Here is an 18,625-nt window from a genome sequence, read left to right on the forward strand (position 1 = left end):
TGTAGTAACTCTGCATTGAATGGGGGCACGCTGTAGTAACTCTGCATTGAATGGGGGCACGCTGTAGTAACTCTGCATTGAATGGGGGCACGCTGTAGTAACTCTGCATTGAATGGGGGCACGCTGTAGTAACTCTGCATTGAATGGGGGCACGCTGTAGTAACTCTGCATTGAATGGGGGCACGCTGTAGTAACTCTGCATTGAATGGGGGCACGCTGTAGTAACTCTGCATTGAATGGGGGCACGCTGTAGTAACTCTGCGCTGAATGGGGGCACGCTGTAGTAACTCTGCGCTGAATGGGGGCACGCTGTAGTAACTCTGCACTGAATGGGGGCACGCTGTAGTAACTCTGCACTGAATGGGGGCACGCTGTAGTAACTCTGCACTGAATGGGGGCACGCTGTAGTAACTTTGCACTGAATGGGGGCACGCTGTAGTAACTCTGCATTGAATGGGGGCACGCTGTAGTAACTCTGCACTGAATGGGGGCACGCTGTAGTAACTCTGCACTGAATGGGGGCACGCTGTAGTAACTCTGCACTGAATGGGGGCACGCTGTAGTAACTCTGCACTGAATGGGGGCACGCTGTAGTAACTCTGCACTGAATGGGGGCACGCTGTAGTAACTCTGCACTGAATGGGGGCACGCTGTAGTAACTCTGCACTGAATGGGGGCACGCTGTAGTAACTCTGCACTGAATGGGGGCACGCTGTAGTAACTCTGCACTGAATGGGGGCACGCTGTAGTAACTCTGCATTGAATGGGGGCACGCTGTAGTAACTCTGCACTGAATGGGGGCACGCTGTAGTAACTCTGCACTGAATGGGGGCACGCTGTAGTAACTCTGCACTGAATGGGGGCACGCTGTAGTAACTCTGCATTGAATGGGGGCACGCTGTAGTAACTCTGCACTGAATGGGGGCACGCTGTAGTAACTCTGCACTGAATGGGGTACGCTGTAGTAACTCTGCACTGAATGGGGGCACGCTGTAGTAACTCTGCACTGAATGGGGGCACGCTGTAGTAACTCTGCACTGAATGGGGGCACGCTGTAGTAACTCTGCACTGAATGGGGGCACGCTGTAGTAACTCTGCACTGAATGGGGGCACGCTGTAGTAACTCTGCACTGAATGGGGGCACGCTGTAGTAACTCTGCACTGAATGGGGGCACGCTGTAGTAACTCTGCACTGAATGGGGGCACGCTGTAGTAACTCTGCATTGAATGGGGGCACGCTGTAGTAACTCTGCATTGAATGGGGGCACGCTGTAGTAACTCTGCATTGAATGGGGGCACGCTGTAGTAACTCTGCACTGAATGGGGGCATGCTGTAGTAACTCTGCACTGAATGGGGGCACGCTGTAGTAACTCTGCACTGAATAGGGGCACGCTGTAGTAAACTCTGCACTGAATGGGGGCACGCTGTAGTAACTCTGCACTGAATGGGGGCACGCTGTAGTAACTCTGCACTGAATGGGGGCACGCTGTAGTAACTCTGCATTGAATGGGGGCACGCTGTAGTAACTCTGCACTGAATGGGGGCACGCTGTAGTAACTCTGCACTGAATGGGGTACGCTGTAGTAACTCTGCACTGAATGGGGTACGCTGTAGTAACTCTGCACTGAATGGGGGGCATGCTGTAGTAACTCTGCACTGAATGGGGGCACACTGTAGTAACTCTACATTGAATGGGGGCACTCTGTAGTAACTCTGCATTGAATGGGGGCACTCTGTAGTAACTCTACATTGAATGGGGGCACACTGTAGTAACTCTGCATTGAATGGGGGCACTCTGTAGTAACTCTACATTGAATGGGGGCACACTGTAGTAACTCTGCATTGAATGGGGGCACACTGTAGTAACTCTACATTGAATGGGGGCATGCTGTAGTAACTCTGCATTGAATGGGGGCACGCTGTAGTAACTCTGCATTGAATGGGGGCACACTGTAGTAACTCTACATTGAATGGGGGCATGCTGTAGTAACTCTGCATTGAATGGGGGCACGCTGTAGTAACTCTGCACTGAATGGGGGCACGCTGTAGTAACTCTGCACTGAATGGGGGCACGCTGTAGTAACTCTGCACTGAATGGGGGCACGCTGTAGTAACTCTGCACTGAATGGGGGCACGCTGTAGTAACTCTGCATTGAATGGGGGCACGCTGTAGTAACTCTGCATTGAATGGGGGCACGCTGTAGTAACTCTGCATTGAATGGGGGCACGCTGTAGTAACTCTGCACTGAATGGGGGCATGCTGTAGTAACTCTGCACTGAATGGGGGCACGCTGTAGTAACTCTGCACTGAATAGGGGCACGCTGTAGTAAACTCTGCACTGAATGGGGGCACGCTGTAGTAACTCTGCACTGAATGGGGGCACGCTGTAGTAACTCTGCACTGAATGGGGGCACGCTGTAGTAACTCTGCATTGAATGGGGGCACGCTGTAGTAACTCTGCACTGAATGGGGGCACGCTGTAGTAACTCTGCACTGAATGGGGTACGCTGTAGTAACTCTGCACTGAATGGGGGGCATGCTGTAGTAACTCTGCACTGAATGGGGGGCATGCTGTAGTAACTCTGCACTGAATGGGGGCACACTGTAGTAACTCTACATTGAATGGGGGCACTCTGTAGTAACTCTACATTGAATGGGGGCACTCTGTAGTAACTCTACATTGAATGGGGGCACACTGTAGTAACTCTGCATTGAATGGGGGCACTCTGTAGTAACTCTACATTGAATGGGGGCACACTGTAGTAACTCTGCATTGAATGGGGGCACACTGTAGTAACTCTACATTGAATGGGGGCATGCTGTAGTAACTCTGCATTGAATGGGGGCACGCTGTAGTAACTCTGCATTGAATGGGGGCACACTGTAGTAACTCTGCACTACTAAAAATGCGCGACGAAGAGGATCCGCCGCAAAAAAATATCGCAATGTGATTTTTTTTCAATATCGTGCAGCCCTAGACTAGTCTTCACTTGTATACCCCAGGGATGCTGGGCAGTCGGCCCAGATTCCCAACAGCCTGAGAAAGTGAGCCCAGCCACCCTGTCCTCTCTCCAGCGGCTGAAAGGACTTCTGGGAGAAGGGCCAGTCCACACTTCTCCCCAGCGGCGGGCATGTGCTACGAGAGAGGCAGAGGTTGGCTGGGTGAGTAACGCTGTGTTCCGGACAATTTGTTTGGAGTACTGTGTGGGTGGAGACATTATGGGACGGGGACTACAGACTAACTTCAAAGTCAACCCGTTTGGGGTCCCCTCCTGTGTTAGTCTTCTTCGGAAAGAGGAGAGATGTGACGGGAGTCACTTTGGTTGGGGGGCGTGGAACACAGCTTACTTTAGAGAGGTTGGGAAATCCCTCTCTGCCCCCTAGGCCTCTCTTATGTCTAAGTCACCCTGTGTCTATTAGGGGCACAGGGTGTCCAAGAAGCCCAGTCTGGCCTGCCCAAACCAGACTTCCACAGACTGAAACGGACACTTAATGGGCACTGGGTGGGAAAATGGTTTGGATTGCTTCAAATGGGTTCTGTGTTTACACTTATGATAATGTGTATTGTACTTCAATGTCAGAGACAGGCTCTCCCTATTGTCTGTGTATTAAGGTGTGATGTGGATTCTGGACCGGAAAGATTTCCCCCTTTCTGACCAGGCCATATTTTGCGATTCGGCACTGCGTTATTTTAACAGACAATTGCGCGGTCGTACGACGCTGTACCTAAATAAAATTGATGTCCTTTATTTGCCCACATATAGCGCTTTCTTTTGGTGGTATTTGATCACCTGTGCGATTTTTATTTTTTGCGCTATAAACAAAAAAAAAAGTGCGACAATTCTGGAAAAAAAAAACAATATTTTTCACATTCTGCTATATAACATTCCCAAAAAAAATTTTTTTACTTTTTAGGCTAATTTGTTTTCTGCTACATCTTTTTGGTAAAAAATAATTGCAATAAGCGTATTTTGATTGGTTTGCGCAAAAAAGTTATCGCGTCTACAAACTACGGGAAAGATATAACGGAATTTTTGTAAAATCTTACCTGTAAAATTCCTTTCTCTGAGTCCTCCGACAATCGCCGCCTCTTCATATTTGTCACATATGGGGTATTAGACTTTGCTCCGAAGGAGTAGCTAGGCAACAGAATATGTTAACAATAAAGCTTTAACATATCCCACCCTCAAGGGGTGGTCCCCTCAGTCAATACCCTCCTACTTCCTGCAACCATATCTCAGTTTTAGTGGAATAGCAGTAGAGTATACAATCAAACCCCAAAAGAGGGGCGGGGGCGGCGACTGTCGGAGGACTCGGAGAAAGGAATTTTACAGGTAAGATTTTACAAAAATTCTGTTTTCTCTTACGTCCTCCGACAGTCGCCGCCTCTTCATATTCGTCACATATGGGGACGTCCCAAAGCAGTGCAAACATGAGGGGTGGGAAACGCATTCGCGCCGAAAGGCAACGCAGTCTCCGCATCAAAGAAGGAACCTTACCAAAGGAAGGAAACCAGCTGGGCAACAGCAAAAATAAGTGCTCAACAGGAGCAACAACCCAGGAAAAGACAAAAAAACCAGGGGATACAAAACTTATCCCAACAGCCAGGAGTCCCCAACAAGGGACCCTAGGGAACAGCCGCACTAAGAACCTTGCGGCCAAAGGAAGCATCCGCCGATGCCTGAACATCTACTTTGTAGAATTTTGTGAAAGTGTGCACGGTCGACCAAGTCGCCGCCTTACACACCTGGGCTACAGAAGCCCCATGACGACAGGCCCAAGACGTACTCAGAGATCTAGTCGAGTGCGCCTTCACAGGCACAGGGGGAACCTTCCCCTGCAAGGCATACGCCTGTTCAATGGTCTGCCTGATCCATTTGGCGATGGTAGAGGCCGAAGCCGCCATGCCCTTCCGAGGACCCTCTGGAAGAACAAACAAGGAATCCGTCTTTCGAAAAGACTCAGTCGACTTAAGGTAAACCCTTATCGCCCGAACAACATCCAGAGAGTGCAATCTCACCTCCTTCGGATGTTTAGGCTTCGTGCATAACGAAGGCAAGACAATATCCTCATTAAGATGGAAGTCCGAAACTCGTTTCGGAAGAAAAGAAGGATTAGGTCGCAAGACCACCTTATCCAAATGAATAACCAGATACGGAGACTTGCAGGACAAAGCTGCCAGCTCCGACACTCTGCGAGCCGAAGTGATCGCCACCAAAAAGGCGACCTTTTTGGACAACATAGACAACGAGATCTCCCTCATCTGTTCAAAAGGAGCACGTTGTAACACAGATAGAACGAGATTCAAGTCCCAAGGGGGCAGAGGATCCCGCCTCGGGGGAACCAGATGCCGCACACCCTGAATAAAGGTGCCAACCAATGGGTTGGAAGCCACGGGACGTTGAAACAGAACGGCCAGAGCAGACACCTGACCCTTTATCGTAGCCAGCGCCAAACGCTGATCAACACCCGTTTGAAGGAAAGACAGCACACGGGACACCGAGTACGTGCGGGGTGAAAACCCCCTGGACTCACACCAGGCAAAATAGGCCTTCCAAGTACGGCAATAAACCTTCCCCGAGGAAGATTTCCTCGCATTGATTAAGGTATGGACGACCTCCGGAGAGAGACCCCTCTCCTTCAGGACCTCGGTCTCAACAGCCAGGCCGTCAAAGCCAGCGACTGTAAAGCAGGATGGTATATCGGTCCTTGAGACAGTAGATCGTCTCGAAGAGGCAGACGCCACGGGGCGTCGACCGCCAGATTCACGAGGTCTGCGTACCAGGACCGGCGAGGCCAGTCCGGTGCCACAAGAATCACCGTGCTGCGTTCCGAGTGTAACCTGCGAAGGAACCTGGACAGCAACTGAATCGGTGGAAACGCGTACATCAGCCTGTACTGATGCCACGGGGCCACTAACGCGTCCGACGCGTCTGCCCGAGGGTCGCGCGTCCTTGCCACGAACCTCTTCACCTTGTTGTTGAGGCGAGACGCGAACAGGTCCACATCTGGAAGACCCCACTTCGCGCACAACGTCTGGAAGACAGCCGGATGGAGAGACCATTCCCCCTGATCCAGGGTCTGGCGACTCAGATAGTCCGCCTGCCAGTTCTCCACTCCCGGAATGTGAACCGCCGTTATCGCCGGGACATGAGTCTCGGCCCAAGACAGAATGTCGGCCACTTCTCGAGCCGCTCGGGCACTCTTGGTGCCCCCTTGGTGGTTGATGTAGGCCACCGCCGTGGCATTGTCCGTCTGCACCCGAACCGGGCAACCCTGCAGCCGGTCCGTCCAGCGATGAAGACAGAGACTTATCGCACGCAATTCCAGAATGTTGATCGGAAGGGAAGACTCCCCCTCCGACCAAGTCCCCTGAGCGGACAGAACGCCCAGAACTCCACCCCAGCCCGACAGGCTGGCATCCGTGGTGATTACCGTCCACGAGATCGGACGAAACGACTTGCCCCCGGACACCAACGGGGACTGGAGCCACCACAGAAGGTTTTCCCTGGTGCGAAGACTCAACGAGATCTGAAGATCCAGAGATTGAGGCCGCCCGTCCCACCTGGACAGGATCTCCGCTTGGAGACCCCGCGTGTGAAACTGCGCGAAAGGAATCGCCTCGAAGGCCGAGACCATCAATCCCAGACATCTCATACACGTCCGCAGAGACGAGTTCGGAACGTCCCTGAGGGACCCGACTTCCTCCCGGAGAGTCCTGAGTTTGTCTTCCGCCTTCGAGTCCAGTATCATTCCCAGATAGGGGTGACGAACCGACGGACTCAGTGTCGACTTTGGAAAATTTATCGTCCAACCAAACTCCTGTAGAGTTTGCATCGTGACAGACAGGTCCTCCTCCAGACCCTGGCTGGTCGCAGACCGAACCAGAATGTCGTCCAGATACCCCAGGACAGAAACGCCCTGGGCCCTCAATAATGCCAGAACCGGTGCAAGCACCTTGGTGAAGACTCGCGGAGCCGAGGCGAGACCAAAGGGCAACGCCACGAACTGGTAGTGATCCTCCGCAATGGCAAATCGAAGGTACCTCTGATGACCCTCGAATATGGGGATGTGAAGGTACGCATCCTTCAAATCGATGGAGGCCATGAATTCCCCCGGAGCCAGGGCAGCCACCACCGACCGCAGGGATTCCATGCGGAACTTGCGAACCCGCACAGAGCGGTTCAGAGCCTTCAAGTCCAGAATCGGACGAACTTTGCCCTCCATTCTGGGCACGGTGAACAGATTGGAATAAAACCCCCGAAACCTGTCCCGATGAGGCACCGGAACCACCACTCCCTGAGCCCTCAGGTCCCGCACCGCCAGGTGCAGGTCCCGCAAGCGCTCTGGAGACAGTTGAAGATTTGAGGGAAAAAATCTGCTCTCCGGCCGAGAGAGAAACACGATCTTGTAACCAGATCGAACGATTTCCAGAACCCATCTGTCCCGCACACGGGCCAACCAGGGCTGAAGAAAACCGAGCAAGCGTCCCCCCACCCCAAAACTGGGTGAGGGCGCCCCTTCAGGCCGAACTGTTATGGGCTGCAGGTCCGGATTGGCCGGACTTCTGTTTACCAGACCAGGGCTTCTTCTGAGAGCCTTGACCTTTGAACGGTTTGCCCTTGTAGTGCGACCGAAAGGCACGAAAGGACCCCTGAGGGGGCCGAAAATTAGCATGCTTCTTCCCAGAAGCCCCCTTAGCCTTGGGGAAATGGGGCAAGAGAGTGCTCTTACCTCCGGTGATCCCCTTAATCAACACATCCAAGGACTCCCCAAAAAGGCGAGACCCATCATAAGGCAGATTGGCTAAGGTCTTACGTGAAGATTGGTCCACCGACCAACATTTCAACCAGACCAGGCGGCGAGACAACACCGCCACGCTGTGCACACGTGCAGCCAACGGAATCAGGTCCAAGTCCGCATCACACAGATACATGACACCCTGGTGGATCTGATCCACCATATCCAGGGTCGCCGGCGAGGCCGAGTCGGCCACTAGGACGCGCCTAAGCATCTGCGTCCAACTTGCGATCGCCTGGGCCGCCATGAGAGAAGCAAACAGAGCCTTAAGCATAGAACCCGTAACAGAATAAGTATGACGGGCAAGAGACTCCAATCTCCTATCCGTGGCATCACGGAAAACAGGGGAACCCTCTGCAGGAATCGCAGTGGCTTTGTTCAAAACCGCAATTGCATGATCCACTGGTGGAGGCACACACCACCTTTCATCAGTGGCAGGCGAAAAAGGATAACGCAGCTTGAATTTACTCGGTACCGCAAAAGGCTTGCGCAGATCGCGCCATTGATCCTTAACAGCGCGCTGAAAATCAGCATTGCAGGGAAAAACCTGCGGCGTCCTGCGTTTCCTCTGCGTCCCATAAGCCGCCAAGGCAGCGGGGGGACACACTTCGTCCTGCAAACGCAGCGTTTGCTTAATGGAAGCAATCAACTCATCCATGATTGCAAGCTCTTCAGGCGAGCCAGGGGGAGAATTATCGACCCCCTCAACTTCAGCCTCCACCTCAGACCCCACTAGATCAAGAGAGGAGCGGGACCCCGATAAGGAGGCCCCTGCCAGAACAGCCCCATCACCTTCACCCTCAGAATCAGAGGAAAGAGCAACTCTGGGCCTTTTAGTAGATTGAGCAGCCACCAGCATTTGCACCTGAGCAGCAAGGCCAGCCACAATAGTGGCCAAATCCCCCCCTGGGGGGGAAACAGCGGTCCCCTGGCTTTCCACCAATACTGTAGGAAATTTGCCCCCCTGAGAATCCATTGCCCCTGTAATGCCAGACAACCAAGGGTTAACTGCCCCTTTTAAGCAAGCGCGGCAAGCGCAGCCCACCGCACCGCACTCAAGCACAATGAGACCCCCACAGGGAATATGCAAACTGAACACAGGCAATGGATAGCAAGAACAGAAGGATAAAACCTGAGGAGACCCCGCTGCTGCTGCTGCCTCGATCGGTGTTCCTGGAAAGAGGAAGTGATGCTGCCAGGGCGCTTCTATGTAAGCCTATGGAGGCTACAAGAAAATGGCCGCCATGCATGTAAACCATGCGGCCGGAGCGGGTGTAGGCAAAATGGCGTCGTTTGGCGCCGAAACCGCCGCTCCACAGTGCATTAAAACACACATTACATTCCAATATTAGAATACATGTCAGATCGCCGCAGCGATCGCTGTATATGCCCAAACATGCCACAAAAACATGCCCCACAGCACACAGCTTCTCACACTGACAAGGCTGACACACACAGTGTCACACAGCTCCCCCCCCCCCTGCAGCCCACAGCATGCAGCCGAGAGATAGGGAGACAAACAGTGTGAATAGAGGCAGGTTACACAGTCCCAGACTGACACCCCCCCAGACAGACAGGTCCCCACATAAATACACTTACCTCACATGGCGTGGGGAACCCGCACAGGCGAACAAGCCGCTGCACATGAGGCAGGGAGAGTCGCAATTCAAGACGCACAAAATGGGGGTTAAGAAACCGCACAGCGTCCAGTGAGGTAGCCACCTCACCAATCATCCCTGCACCGAACAGGGATGGGTCGTTCACTGTGCCAGGAGCGTTACCTGGCTGAACGCTCGATGGCAGACTGGGAAGCCACTGACCCACGACCTGCGACCAGGGGGATCAGCCCGAGACCCAGCCCGCATGATCCTCTTCATCCGAAGAACTAACTAACGCTGACAAAAAGAACAGCTAAGTAAAGGGAGAGAGAAAAACTCAAACAAAATATTAAAAAGAAGAAAGAGTCTGGGACAGAAAGTCCCAGCACAGAGAAAGCCAGCCACTCCTGACAAGCTAGACATTGAAACTGAGATATGGTTGCAGGAAGTAGGAGGGTATTGACTGAGGGGACCACCCCTTGAGGGTGGGATATGTTAAAAGCTTTAATGTTAACATATTCTGTTGCCTAGCTACTCCTTCGGAGCAAAGTCTAATACCCCATATGTGACGAATATGAAGAGGCGGCGACTGTCGGAGGACGTAAGAGAAATATTTTTTTTTTATTTTACTAGTAATGGTGGCGATGTGCGATTTTTTGCAAGACTGCGACATTGTGGCGGACAGATCGGACCCCTAACTGACACTTTTTGGGGGGGGGGGCCAGTTATATTACTACAGTAATCACTGCTAAAAATATGCACTGTCACTGTACTAATGACACTGGCTGGGAAGGGGTTAAATGTGAGCCTAGGGGAGTGATTCTAACTGTGGGGAGGCGTTTGTGAAATGACCATAGAGACCTGTGTTCCTATATAGAAGGCACTCTGATCATTCCAGAGAGAAAAACAGTTAGTTGTGTTTACAACAGCTGATCGTTCTCTCTCAGTGGGGAGCGATCGCGGGTGTCAGGCAACAATCGGAGCCGCCTGCTCGCTGCATCGGCTTCCAAGCTGATGAGCAGGGGCGGGAGCACGCCGCTGGCGGCGCGCTCGCCCCCTAGCCTCCTGTGCGCGACCGACGTATAGCTACGTCGATTTGCCCCAAGAATGGCTGCCTGCCACAGTATAACTGCGGCGGGTGGTCATAAAGCGGTTAAGCCTGTCTGTCACTTTGTTAATGAACTCGCATATTGTTTCTGTCCAGATGGCTAGATAATTAGTTCAGGTTAATTCTATTTCTGTATACAATATCATCTGCATATGATAATGTAATCAGGCACCTGACCTGTGTGTGGTAATCTGATCAGGAGGGGGAGGTCCATGCTGTATATAAATTCTGTGTGACTGTTCAATAAAGAGAAGGTTCCAGTACAAGTATCCCACCATAGTCCCCCTATAGATACATCTCACCATAGCCCCCCTATACATATATCCCACCATAGACCCCCTATAGATTTGACCTCCATACCTCTCCATCTGTACTGACCTTTAGAGCAACCAGCTCGTTCCCCCGCAGCGTTCGAAACACTTCACCGTACACCCCCTCCCCCACCTTCTGGCAGAGGTGAAGCTGATCCTGCGTCAAGCATTGCTGGAAAGTAATTGGCTTCTCCTGTTGACATTCAGCCAAAACCTTTTCCGCATCGGTCAGATCATCACAGCACAGCGACGCCGGAGAGAGCAGGAGCTGCAGGAAGAGAGAGAGATACATCAGGAGGAACACAGAGGCAATGGAAAGAGCAGGAGCTGCAGGCAGAGAGATACGTCAGGAGGAACACAGACGATGGAGAGAGCAGGAGCTGCAGGCAGAGAGATATGTCAGGAGGAACACAGAGGCAATGGAAAGAGCAGGAGCTGCAGGCAGAGAGATATGTCAGGAGGAACACAGACACAATGGAAAGAGCAGGAGCTGCAGGCAGAGAGATATGTCAGGAGGAACACAGACACAATGGAAAGAGCAGGAGCTGCAGGCAGAGAGATATGTCAGGAGGAACACAGAGACAATGGAAAGAGCAGGAGCTGCAGGCAGAGAGATACATCAGGAGGAACACAGACACAATGGAAAGAGCAGGAGCTCCAGGCAGAGAGATATGTCAGGAGGAACACAGACGATGGAGAGAGCAGGAGCTGCAGGCAGAGAGATATGTCAGGAGGAACACAGAGGCAATGGAAAGAGCAGGAGCTGTAGGCAGAGAGATACGTCAGGAGGAACACAGAGGCAATGGAAAGAGCAGGAGCTGCAGGCAGAGAGATACGTCAGGAGGAACACAGAGGCAATGGAAAGAGCAGGAGCTGCAGGCAGAGAGATACGTCAGGAGGAACACAGAGGCAATGGAAAGAGCAGGAGCTGCAGGCAGAGAGATACGTCAGGAGGAACACAGAGGCAATGGAAAGAGCAGGAGCTGCAGGCAGAGAGATATGTCAGGAGGAACACAGACACAATGGAAAGAGCAGGAGCTGCAGGCAGAGAGATACGTCAGGAGGAACACAGACGATGGAGAGAGCAGGAGCTGCAGGCAGAGAGATATGTCAGGAGGAACACAGAGGCAATGGAAAGAGCAGGAGCTGCAGGCAGAGAGATACGTCAGGAGGAACACAGACGATGGAGAGAGCAGGAGCTGCAGTCAGAGAGATATGTCAAGAGGAACACAGAGGCAATGGAAAGAGCAGGAGCTGCAGGAAGAGAGAGAGATATGTCAGGAGGAACACAGAGGCAATGGAAAGAGCAGGAGCTGCAGGCAGAGAGATACGTCAGGAGGAACACAGAGGCAATGGAAAGAGCAGGAGCTGCAGGCAGAGAGATACGTCAGGAGGAACACAGAGGCAATGGAAAGAGCAGGAGCTGCAGGCAGAGAGATATGTCAGGAGGAACACAGACACAATGGAAAGAGCAGGAGCTGCAGGCAGAAAGATACGTCAGGAGGAACACAGAGGCAATGGAAAGAGCAGGAGCTGCAGGCAGAAAGATATGTCAGGAGGAACACAGAGGCAATGGAAAGAGCAGGAGCTGCAGGCAGAGAGATACGTCAGGAGGAACACAGAGGCAATGGAAAGAGCAGGAGCTGCAGGCAGAGAGATACGTCAGGAGGAACACAGACACAATGGAAAGAGCAGGAGCTGCAGGCAGAGAGATATGTCAGGAGGAACACAGACGATGGAGAGAGCAGGAGCTGCAGGCAGAGAGATATGTCAGGAGGAACACAGAGGCAATGGAAAGAGCAGGAGCTGCAGGAAGAGAGAGAGATATGTCAGGAGGAACACAGAGGCAATGGAAAGAGCAGGAGCTGCAGGCAGAGAGATACGTCAGGAGGAACACAGACACAATGGAAAGAGCAGGAGCTGCAGGCAGAGAGATACGTCAGGAGGAACACAGACGATGGAGAGAGCAGGAGCTGCAGGCAGAGAGATATGTCAGGAGGAACACAGAGGCAATGGAAAGAGCAGGAGCTGCAGGCAGAGAGATACGTCAGGAGGAACACAGAGGCAATGGAAAGAGCAGGAGCTGCAGGCAGAGAGATATGTCAGGAGGAACACAGAGGCAATGGAAAGAGCAGGAGCTGCAGGCAGAGAGATATGTCAGGAGGAACACAGACACAATGGAAAGAGCAGGAGCTGCAGGCAGAGAGATATGTCAGGAGGAACACAGAGGCAATGGAAAGAGCAGGAGCTGCAGGCAGAGAGATATGTCAGGAGGAACACAGAGGCAATGGAAAGAGCAGGAGCTGCAGGCAGAGAGATACGTCAGGAGGAACACAGAGGCAATGGAAAGAGCAGCAGCTGCAGGCAGAGAGATATGTCAGGAGGAACACAGACACAATGGAAAGAGCAGGAGCTGCAGGCAGAGAGATATGTCAGGAGGAACACAGAGGCAATGGAAAGAGCAGGAGCTGCAGGCAGAGAGATATGTCAGGAGGAACACAGAGGCAATGGAAAGAGCAGGAGCTGCAGGCAGAGAGATACGTCAGGAGGAACACAGAGGCAATGGAAAGAGCAGGAGCTGCAGGCAGAGAGATACGTCAGGAGGAACACAGAGGCAATGGAAAGAGCAGGAGCTGCAGGCAGAGAGATATGTCAGGAGGAACACAGACACAATGGAAAGAGCAGGAGCTGCAGGCAGAAAGATACGTCAGGAGGAACACAGAGGCAATGGAAAGAGCAGGAGCTGCAGGCAGAAAGATATGTCAGGAGGAACACAGAGGCAATGGAAAGAGCAGGAGCTGCAGGCAGAGAGATACGTCAGGAGGAACACAGAGGCAATGGAAAGAGCAGGAGCTGCAGGCAGAGAGATACGTCAGGAGGAACACAGAGGCAATGGAAAGAGCAGGAGCTGCAGGCAGAGAGATACGTCAGGAGGAACACAGACACAATGGAAAGAGCAGGAGCTGCAGGCAGAGAGATATGTCAGGAGGAACACAGACGATGGAGAGAGCAGGAGCTGCAGGCAGAGAGATATGTCAGGAGGAACACAGAGGCAATGGAAAGAGCAGGAGCTGCAGGAAGAGAGAGAGATATGTCAGGAGGAACACAGAGGCAATGGAAAGAGCAGGAGCTGCAGGCAGAGAGATACGTCAGGAGGAACACAGACACAATGGAAAGAGCAGGAGCTGCAGGCAGAGAGATACGTCAGGAGGAACACAGACGATGGAGAGAGCAGGAGCTGCAGGCAGAGAGATATGTCAGGAGGAACACAGAGGCAATGGAAAGAGCAGGAGCTGCAGGCAGAGAGATACGTCAGGAGGAACACAGAGGCAATGGAAAGAGCAGGAGCTGCAGGCAGAGAGATATGTCAGGAGGAACACAGAGGCAATGGAAAGAGCAGGAGCTGCAGGCAGAGAGATACGTCAGGAGGAACACAGAGGCAATGGAAAGAGCAGCAGCTGCAGGCAGAGAGATATGTCAGGAGGAACACAGACACAATGGAAAGAGCAGGAGCTGCAGGCAGAGAGATACGTCAGGAGGAACACAGAGGCAATGGAAAGAGCAGGAGCTGCAGGCAGAGAGATATGTCAGGAGGAACACAGAGGCAATGGAAAGAGCAGGAGCTGCAGGCAGAGAGATACGTCAGGAGGAACACAGACGATGGAGAGAGCAGGAGCTGCAGGCAGAGAGATATGTCAGGAGGAACACAGAGGCAATGGAAAGAGCAGGAGCTGCAGGCAGAGAGATACGTCAGGAGGAACACAGAGACAATGGAAAGAGCAGGAGCTGCAGGCAGAGAGATACGTCAGGAGGAACAAAGAGACAATGGAAAGAGCAGGAGCTGCAGGCAGAGAGATATGTCAGGAGGAACACAGAGGCAATGGAAAGAGCAGGAGCTGCAGGCAGAGAGATATGTCAGGAGGAACACAGACGATGGAGAGAGCAGGAGCTGCATGCAGAGAGATATGTCAGGAGGAACACAGAGGCAATGAAAAGAGCAGGAGCTGCAGGCAGAGAGATATGTCAGGAGGAACACAGAGACAATGGAAAGAGCAGGAGCTGCAGGCAGAGAGATACGTCAGGAGGAACACAGACACAATGGAAAGAGCAGGAGCTCCAGGCAGAGAGATATGTCAGGAGGAACACAGACGATGGAGAGAGCAGGAGCTGCAGGCAGAGAGATATGTCAGGAGGAACACAGAGGCAATGGAAAGAGCAGGAGCTGCAGGCAGAGAGATATGTCAGGAGGAACACAGAGACGATGGAAAGAGCAGGAGCTGCAGGCAGAGAGATATGTCAGGAGGAACACAGAGGCAATGGAAAGAGCAGGAGCTGCAGGCAGAGATATACATCAGGAGGAACACAGAGGCAATGGAAAGAGCAGGAGCTGCAGGCAGAGAGATATGTCAGGAGGAACACAGACGATGGAGAGAGCAGGAGCTGCATGCAGAGAGATATGTCAGGAGGAACACAGAGGCAATGGAAAGAGCAGGAGCTGCAGGCAGAGAGATATGTCAGGAGGAACACAGAGGCAATGGAAAGAGCAGGAGCTGCAGGCAGAGAGATACGTCAGGAGGAACACAGAGACAATGGAAAGAGCAGGAGCTGCAGGCAGAGAGATACGTCAGGAGGAACAGACACAATGGAAAGAGCAGGAGCTCCAGGCAGAGAGATACGTCAGGAGGAACACAGAGGCAATGGAAAGAGCAGGAGCTGCAGGCAGAGAGATATGTCAGGAGGAACACAGACGATGGAGAGAGCAGGAGCTGCAGGCAGAGAGATATGTCAGGAGGAACACAGAGACGATGGAAAGAGCAGGAGCTGCAGGCAGAGAGATATGTCAGGAGGAACACAGAGGCAATGGAAAGAGCAGGAGCTGCAGGCAGAGAGATATGTCAGGAGGAACACAGAGACGATGGAAAGAGCAGGAGCTGCAGGCAGAGAGATATGTCAGGAGGAACACAGAGGCAATGGAAAGAGCAGGAGCTGAAGGCAGAGAGATATGTCAGGAGGAACACAGAGACAATGGAAAGAGCAGGAGCTGCAGGCAGAGAGATATGTCAGGAGGAACACAGAGGCAATGGAAAGAGCAGGAGCTGCAGGCAGAGAGATACGTCAGGAGGAACACAGAGGCAATGGAAAGAGCAGGAGCTGCAGGCAGAGAGATATGTCAGGAGGAACACAGAGGCAATGGAAAGAGCAGGAGCTGCAGGCAGAGAGATACGTCAGGAGGAACACAGACACAATGGAAAGAGCAGGAGCTGCAGGCAGAGAGATACGTCAGGAGGAACACAGACGATGGAGAGAGCAGGAGCTGCAGGCAGAGAGATATGTCAGGAGGAACACAGAGACGATGGAAAGAGCAGGAGCTGCAGGCAGAGAGATATGTCAGGAGGAACACAGAGGCAATGGAAAGAGCAGGAGCTGCAGGCAGAGAGATATGTCAGGAGGAACACAGAGACGATGGAAAGAGCAGGAGCTGCAGGCAGAGAGATATGTCAGGAGGAACACAGAGACAATGGAAAGAGCAGGAGCTGCAGGCAGAGAGATACGTCAGGAGGAACACAGAGGCGATGGAGAAAGCAGAGGCTGGGGCCTGGGAGAGAGATGTCAGGAGGAACACAGAGGCGATGGAGAGAGCAGAGGCTGGGGCCTGGGAGAGAGATGTCAGGAGGAACACAGAGACAATGGAGAGCAGGAGCTGCAGGCAGAGAGAGAGATACGTCAGGAGGAACACAGAGACAATGGAGAGAGCAGAGGCTGGGGCCTTGGAGAGAGACGTCAGGAGGAATACAGAGGCGATGGAGAGAGCAGAGGCTGGGGCCTGGGAGAGAGACGTCAGGAGGAACACAGAGACAATGGAGAGAGCAGAGGCTGGGGCCTGGGAGAGAGACACGTCAGGAGGAACACAGAGGCAATGGAGAGAGCAGAGGCTGGGGCCTGGGAGAGAGACGTCAGGAGGAACACAGAGGCAATGGAGAGAGCAGAGGCTGGGGCCTGGGAGAGACATACGTCAGGAGGAACACAGAGGCAATGGAGAGAGCAGAGGCTGGGGCCTGGGAGAGAGACACGTCAGGAGGAACACAGAGGCAATGGAGAGAGCAGAGGCTGGGGCCTGGGAGAGAGACGTCAGGAGGAACACAGAGGCAATGGAGAGAGCAGAGGCTGGGGCCTGGGAGAGACATACGTCAGGAGGAACACAGAGACAATGGAGAGAGCAGAGGCTGGGGCCTGGGAGAGAGACGTCAGGAGGAACACAGAGGCGATGGAGAGAGCAGAGGCTGGGGCCTGGGAGAGAGACGTCAGGAGGAACACAGAGGCAATGGAGAGAGCAGAGGCTGGGGCCTGGGAGAGACATACGTCAGGAGGAACACAGAGGCGATGGAGAGAGCAGAGGCTGGGGCCTGGGAGAGAGACGTCAGGAGGAACACAGAGGCGATGGAGAGAGCAGAGGCTGGGGCCTGGGAGAGACATACGTCAGGAGGAACACAGAGACAATGGAGAGAGCAGAGGCTGGGGCCTTGGAGAGAGACGTCAGGAGGAACACAGAGACAATGGAGAGCAGGAGCTGCAGGCAGAGAGAGAGATACGTCAGGAGGAACACAGAGACAATGGAGAGAGCAGAGGCTGGGGCCTGGGAGAGACATATGTCAGGAGGAACACAGAGGCGATGGAGAGAGCAGAGGCTGGGGCCTGGGAGAGAGACGTCAGGAGGAACACAGAGGCGATGGAGAGAGCAGAGGCTGGGGCCTGGGAGAGAGACGTCAGGAGGAACACAGAGACAATGGAGAGAGCAGAGGCTGGGGCCTGGGAGAGACATACGTCAGGAGGAACACAGAGACAATGGAGAGAGCAGAGGCTGGGGCCTGGGAGAGAGACGTCAGGAGGAACACAGAGGCGATGGAGAGAGCAGAGGCTGAGGCCTTGGAGAGAGACGTCAGGAGGAACACAGAGACAATGGAGAGCAGGAGCTGCAGGCAGAGAGAGAGATACGTCAGGAGGAACACAGAGACAATGGAGAGAGCAGAGGCTGGGGCCTGGGAGAGAGACGTCAGGAGGAACACAGAGGCGATGGAGAGAGCAGAGGCTGGGGCCTGGGAGAGACATACGTCAGGAGGAACACAGAGACAATGGAGAGAGCAGAGGCTGGGGCCTTGGAGAGACATACGTCAGGAGGAACACAGAGACAATGGAGAGAGCAGAGGCTGGGGCCTGGGAGAGAGACGTCAGGAGGAACACAGAGACAATGGAGAGAGCAGAGGCTGGGGCCTGGGAGAGAGACGTCAGGAGGAACACAGAGGCGATGGAGAGAGCAGAGGCTGGGGCCTGGGAGAGAGACGTCAGGAGGAACACAGAGACAATGGAGAGAGCAGAGGCTGGGGCCTTGGAGAGACATACGTCAGGAGGAACACAGAGACAATGGAGAGAGCAGAGGCTGGGGCCTGGGAGAGAGACGTCAGGAGGAACACAGAGACAATGGAGAGAGCAGAGGCTGGGGCCTGGGAGAGAGATGTCAGGAGGAACACAGAGGCGATGGAGAGAGCAGAGGCTGGGGCCTGGGAGAGAGACGTCAGGAGGAACACAGAGACAATGGAGAGAGCAGAGGCTGGGGCCTGGGAGAGAGACGTCAGGAGGAACACAGAGACAATGGAGAGAGCAGAGGCTGGGGCCTGGGAGAGAGACGTCAGGAGGAACACAGAGGCGATGGAGAGAGCAGAGGCTGGGGCCTGGGAGAGAGATGTCAGGAGGAACACAGAGGCGATGGAGAGAGCAGAGGCTGGGGCCTGGGAGAGAGACGTCAGGAGG

At 53.4% G+C, this 18,625-nt stretch overlaps 1 protein-coding gene across 1 annotated transcript in view; it reads right to left on the reverse strand.

The window, feature by feature from the left end:
• Positions 1–18,625, reverse strand: part of HASPIN (histone H3 associated protein kinase) — a gene marked incomplete at its 3' end in the record, with an annotated part of 88,426 nt that overhangs the window by 44,437 nt on the left and 25,364 nt on the right. Inside the window, exon 6 of the mRNA XM_082258341.1 lies at positions 10,887–11,087. Within this exon, the coding sequence (XP_082114467.1) occupies positions 10,887–11,087 (201 nt within the window). The remainder of the gene's footprint in view (positions 1–10,886; positions 11,088–18,625) is intronic.

Source organism: Pelophylax lessonae (assembly GCF_965119305.1).
Source record: "Pelophylax lessonae genome assembly, chromosome: 5".
In the NCBI taxonomy this organism is placed as follows: domain Eukaryota; kingdom Metazoa; phylum Chordata; class Amphibia; order Anura; family Ranidae; genus Pelophylax; species Pelophylax lessonae.